The sequence below is a fragment of the Austrofundulus limnaeus genome, unplaced genomic scaffold (assembly GCF_001266775.1).
Source record: "Austrofundulus limnaeus strain Quisiro unplaced genomic scaffold, Austrofundulus_limnaeus-1.0 Scaffold618, whole genome shotgun sequence".
Taxonomy (NCBI): domain Eukaryota; kingdom Metazoa; phylum Chordata; class Actinopteri; order Cyprinodontiformes; family Rivulidae; genus Austrofundulus; species Austrofundulus limnaeus.
Genome location: NW_013953020.1, coordinates 124765 through 131280, shown reverse-complemented (window position 1 = coordinate 131280; position 6516 = coordinate 124765). Strand labels below are relative to the sequence as shown.

The window sequence follows — 6516 nt, the reverse complement described above, 5'->3', positions numbered from 1 at the left end:
GTTTTTTATTTTATATTTAATTTTGCTTTACCATTTTCTGGTTCGACTGTGCAGCACTTTATTCAACCTCAGTTTTTTAAATGTGCTATATAAAGTCAGGAWGGATGTTTATGTTTAGAAAGTAAAGTACGTGCTTCTGTCCATTTGGGATAAACTTAACTTGACTATTTTTTTTCTGTAAAGTCCCTCATCTTTTACGTTAAGGTTTATAAAGCTTGTTCATATTGGCCCTTAGATTCAGAAAAATGTTTGACCGAAAAAAGTCAGATTRAGTTTTAACATGATTCAGCCCCACAGGCTCTCACAGCTAGAATATTTAGTCTGATTTGCATCATTTGATTTTCAAAGTGTTCTCAACTACAGCCAGTGAAGAGAAAAACTGATTTAGCTTTAACAAGAAATTCAAGAGAATAACTAAGTTGCTCTATTTAATGGTCAATATCTAACAGCTGACTGTAAAAAGTCATAATAGCCTGAAAGTTTCATACTTTAATAAAATATTGTTTTTTGTTTTATTTTACCCCTCGTTTTTTGATGGATTTCCTCAAAAGGCTGACCACTTCCTTCCCCTCGACGCCAGTTGCCCTGAAGCCTTTGGTCCAATATATCAGAACACTCTAAAAGAAAGAAAAGAAAAGAAAAAAAACAGATTAAAGATTTGAACACTTGTTTTATTTCAGTTTCACATCTTCAACTTGTACAATAAAATGCCTCAAGCTAAAAAAGCAAAGTAATTCAAATGGATAGAAGCAAAGAGYGTGTCAGCTTGCATAAAAAAACCCGCTTATACAAACAGAAACATACGGTACTTTGCTCTATTAATGTGTCATACAGCAGACTGCATGTAATGTTTTTCTTTCAGCTTCTTCCTTCTGCARGAGTCAATGACAGTGGGTCAAAATGTAGAAGATTTCTCCTTTATTTGCTTCTCTTAGGGGGAGTTTATAGATGAGGACAGTAGACAGCARTTTTGTTTCTATTCATTTTGTTTTCTCGTGTTTGCCTCCGCTTTGGAAAAAATGAAATCGAGTTCTTCTTCGCCTAATCAATTGCACCTTGTTTCCTTCGAATGTGCAACACAGTCAAGTTCTGACTTGAAGTCAATAATGAGCAACACGGTATGTTCGATTTCTGTCTCAGTATGTGGCAGCCACAGACTGTCAGGTGCACAAAGTGCCGCAGTGCTGAAATGAACTCATTTTGCAGCCTTTTAGCACRATCTTTCTGCACTCCACACAACTACCCACTTTTTGAATACTTTTAAATGATATTTCTGTATATGCATAAGGGAATTTCCTTCATCATAGCAGCTTGTTTTCCCAAAACTCTTTAAAGAATATGGAGTACATGCACATAAATTCAAGCCTAAGGAAAAAACACAAAATAACCAAACAGAAACTAATGATAAAGTTAGAAGTTAAATATGGACTGCAGCACTAAGGGGCTCATTAAAAATATTATATGCAGTCTAAACACAACTAGTTCTATTCATTTTTCTAAACTTTGAGTTGAGGTGGATTACTGTGTCCTACTGTAAGGTTTCTGAGGACTAAACTTTGCAATAATAGAAACACTTCAKTTTCTTACCAAACTTAGAACATGTCTCTACCAACAATAATGTTAAGTTGTGTTTCTTTTCTTTTTTTATCGGAACAAGAGTTGAAACAGAGGTGAATGTTTTATTTTGCTTGTCTGGTAGTTAAAAACATGTTCAAGGCAGAATTCTAGAAATGTTTTCAGATAATAATTGTAAAGAATTGGAGAAGGTGAAAGACAATCATATTTTAGGTTTTAATCAAGACCACCTTTAATAAAATAGCATGAGATGCAATGTTATTGTGGAAAATGTCTCCAATGAGCTTTCTTWTATTTATTATGGTAAAACTGCATTTTTTTCTTTGATCAAAATGTCTTTGCTTAGCTGTTGGGGGGCTGCAACAATTTCAGTTAATTCATGATAAACAGTTTATTTCTCATTGTGGTCCCACAATGTTGTGTTAGTATGAATCAGAGTTCCAGCAGAAAACATTCAGACACAATAATAAGAGCAGCACTTCCAAAACAAAAGCTGTTTGAGACATGACAGATGTTGAACTATGTTGGGTAGTTCAGTTGTCCAACAAATCATCTTCAAAGAAAGAAATACAAAATAGAGATGTCTCCATCAAACTGTTACACAGACAAAAACTGTGGAGAAGAAAAACTGTGGAAAAGAAAAAACAAGTCCAAGAAATAAGCCAACGCACTGATTCATCTGTCATACATGGATGTGTGTGTGTGTGTGTGTGTGTGTGTGTGTGTGTGTGTGTGTGTGTGCGCGTGCGTGCGCACGCGCGCACTCACAGAGTGAGGACCATCACGTTTTTAACCAACGAAGTGAGGACACTTTATAGGGGCTATATTATGTAAAATCAACTTTTTTGAGTTTTATGTCATGTTGTAATGTTATCCACTCATCAGAAACATGCCCAGAGTCTTACTTTGACTCATTCATGCATGTTTGAGAAATCCTGTAGTGTCCTGAGGCAGCCAGGCAGGGGAGCATAACCCACCAGTTGGGACTAAGCCGAGCTTCCGCATCACAGCGCAACCCCATTTTCCAAAACAGATATTGTATAATGTTGCTTCTTTTTTATTATTATTACAACAAAGTCTGCTACCACGCAGCAGAGCCCTGTAGAGAGAAGCRGCTGTGATGACCTGCTGAAATGGGCGGGACAGAAGTGGAATTATGTTTTTAAAGAGACAGAGGCAAATTTCAAGGTGTTTAGAAACTGATATGATGAGAAGTCAAGTTTATTTTGGATTTAAACATAAAAACAGCATTTTAATAATCACCGAAGGTGACATAGATACTTCATTATGGTATAGAATTTAAATATATGCCTGAGAAACACATAATATTCGCCCTTTAAGGAAGTCAGGTCATTTTCCCACTCCTCACTTTTTTGCAGCACTACTGCACTCTTCTAGGTAGGTTTAGAAGTATGGTGTGAATTAAGTTTTGGTTAAGGTTAGGAAAATGTATGGGTTATGCATAAATGCAATTACAAAAATTAATGGAAGTCAATACAAAGTCCTCCATTTGATGGAAGTACAAGGATGTGTGTGTGGTTTGGTTGAATGTCTGTCAAAGGAACATTCACACTGGTGTTTACAGGTTTAAGTAGAAGCTGCACTTAATGGAGGAGCATCTACTGTATGTTCACATTTTCAATAGGAGTGCACAGATTTCCTTAATTTTGGGAGATTGGACGACACTTGGATAAGATCAGTGGAAAAGATCAGCTTCTCATCTACCTCCACAAAGGTCAGAAAATCAGCCATGGTCCCCTTTTGTTCGGCTGTGAGAACTACCTGATGTCCAGTTAAAAAGGTTGAATTGTTTCACATGTATTGTTCAATGTTTTTCAATGAAATAAGATTGGAATATTGAAGGTGTATTGTGACCTTATAACACCTGAGGAAAAAATCTGTATTGGACAAAATTGGAATCGGTTGGTCAGACTTAATGGTGAAAAACTACAATCGGGAATGAATGAATGAATGAATGAATGAATGAATGAATGAATGAATGAATGAATGAATGAATGAATGAATGAATGAATGAAATACTAATTTAAAAGGACAACTAGAAAATCTACTCTAGTTTTAGGGTTTTACCCATCAGGACATCTGGTCTTTACCAGGTTCGAATATTATTCAAATCCTCAAGTACAAAAACACACACTGACTCTACCAAGTCTACCAAGCTCTAAAAATTACATTATCTAAACTTTTTATAATAATTTTCTACCRTGATATATACCGTTTCTGTGAAGGGGTTCAATTTATACCGTGATATGAATTTGAGATCATACTGCCCAGACCTAGGTCTTGACTTTAGACCTATTGCAACAAGCTTGATTTTTCAAGTTTTCCACCATTCTGTTGGAGATTTGCTTCTGCATTTGGAATGATTGTCCTCTACCAGGACCCAGTTTGGTCGAAACTTCCCTCCGTCAGACAGACGTCCTCACATTTTGACTCTGGGTTACTCTTGATTTTACATTGTGTATTAGACCAATGACTTTAAAACCCTCATGCACTCATGAACTTTTAAAGCACCAAATCTGACCCAAAGTTTGCTCTGTAACCTTCTAAACTTAAGTTTAAGCTGACAATTAAATCTTGTATACTAAATAACAAGCAGCAGTGTAATGAAGTCCTCCATGACTGCTGCGAAMAGAAGTGATTGACAGCAGATGAATAGAAGTGATAACAAGTGCAGCTACAGCATCTGTGGCACTGGTGCTGTGAAAGCTCATCACCAGCAGAGGAACCTGTGTTGGAGCACACAGCAGTAAGGGACATTTCAAAGTGCTTGTACAGGCTTTTTTTATTTTCTTTAACAATGTCAGGATTAAGCCCTGAAGTCTAAATGAAGAACTTGTCTWCCACCTCTTACAACTGAACAACAGGAGCTGTGTTTTTCTCTGAGCCTGGATCCTCTAAATGAGTGAGCAGAGATAGTGAGAACAATCACATCTGAGGAGTTGATTGGAGTCATGGATGAGGAATCCACACAAGAACCTCTCACAGTTCTTTTGGACAGAACCTCTCACAGTTCTTTTGGACTCACCTTGTTTGTGCAAAAATATTATTTTATACATTTTAAGTGAGTTACCTTTGATATTTCACACAAAAAGATAAAATTTAATATTTTGTTCTTTGCTATATTATATGCACTGAGTGGAAATGTCACTGGTTTAAATCTGTGTTCATTGTTTTTATGAATGAATATTACAAAAGATCAGTGTTAGGGGGTCTAATAAAAATAAATGTCTAAGAACTGTGAGGAAATTGTGTGAATGTGTGTGTGCATGGGTGAATGTCTGTAGTGTGAAGCACTGTAAGTGCCCTGGATGGATAGAAAGGTGCTATATAAGTACAGTCCATTTACCATTTAGAGTCCATAAATTAAATTAAACAAAAGAACTGAAAAAAGCAAAAATCCCAGGTAAGGAAAAACTTCGAATAAAGGAGTTAAAAAGTATTTACAATGTAGAATGTTAAGTACAGTATATCACATGAAACAGACAACATAATTCTAAAATGACTCACCTCATCCAATTTGGTTTGTTGACAGGGAAAAGAGAACGTGAAGCCCAGTGGAAGCTTTTTATCCTTTATACCCATCTTTTCCAGAAAATTAGCCAGACAGTCAGCTACGTGGTCAAACAGCTACAAGAGGGAAAAGGTCGGTTTCAATAAGGGTGCTGAACAGTTGCTGTGTAGATGCTGAAATGATCAAAGTCAAAACTGAAGCTTTTGAATTAAACTTTAAGTACTTCTGGAGTTGTTTCATGCATGAAGCAAATGTTTCAACGGTGCATAGGAGGACAAGCCAAATTAATTATTGAGGATTATTGCCAAACTATATATGCTATTTCAGATAAAAACTTTCTTCCCAAAGAAATAAACAAACACAAACAGTAATTTGTTGGTGTCCAGCAAAGAGAAGTGAACAAATAGCTTCAGCACACCAAAAGCATATATGTTTAACACAAACACACAATTTATTTGCACAAATTAATATGAATTAATATTAATGTTAAAATTGTGCAAATTGTATTATGGATTTCATTAATAATTCATACACTTTGTACCTTCAATTTGCATTAATAAAGTTGTGGTACTTATATGACAATTATACCCTATTTAAACATTCCATGACTATTTTATTATAAAACATGTTATTATATTCAAATGTATGCACGTTGTGATTACATGAGATGAGACATTATCCTGTATTTAAAGCCTATTAAACAAACTTTAGGAATAAGTAAGGCCAGTAATAATGGGTTTAATTTTCTGTTATTACTATAAGTTTGTTATTGCTGCTGGGTTATATTAATCATTGAGTGCACAGGAGCTTTAGAAYAAGACCACCAACACTACTTTGTCACAATAAGGCCCAGAGGCTGAACCGCTCTGGAGCAGGTTATGAGTTCCACCTGCGTTAACATGGAGATGTGACAGGACTGGAAGAGGGCCTCCTTAATGGTCCCAAAAACTCTGATAGCTGGCAAAGTGGTAAATCTCACTCTGTGGTACAGCCCTCTGGTGTCACAATAACAACAGAGCTAAAGTTTCTCTCTGTTTGATACAATTGCAAAGAAACTAGATTACATCGAACAAGTCTACCTTGCAGGCATTTCCACTTCCACTTGCCTTCTCAATTGTGTCCATGTAATAAGAATACATTAAAAAAGAAGGGAACTAACAGCTGTATCTTCTCAAGAGCAATGGTGTAAATAAAGTTTTGTCTTTAAAAAAATTTGCTAAAGGCCACAAAACTGTTGTATTGTAGAGCCAGATAAAGACTAAGGGTGTATTCAGACCAGGAAAGTCCTTTGGTCCGCTTGTTTGGTCCGAACCAAAAGTGGACTTTTTTTTTTTTTCGTTTGGCGTGGTTTGCATTCGCATTGTGCTTTTTTGCAAATGAACTATAACTTGTAAACAAAGCCATGAGGC

At 36.0% G+C, this 6516-nt stretch overlaps 1 protein-coding gene across 1 annotated transcript in view; it reads right to left on the bottom strand.

The window, feature by feature from the left end:
- The window catches only part of hk2 (hexokinase 2), a 70540-nt gene that overhangs the window by 48187 nt on the left and 15837 nt on the right, over positions 1–6516 (bottom strand). The window contains exons 4-5 of the mRNA XM_014027133.1: positions 5104–5223; positions 522–617 (exon numbers count right to left, since the gene is read on the bottom strand). Of these exons, the coding sequence (XP_013882587.1) occupies positions 522–617; positions 5104–5223 (216 nt within the window). The remainder of the gene's footprint in view (positions 1–521; positions 618–5103; positions 5224–6516) is intronic.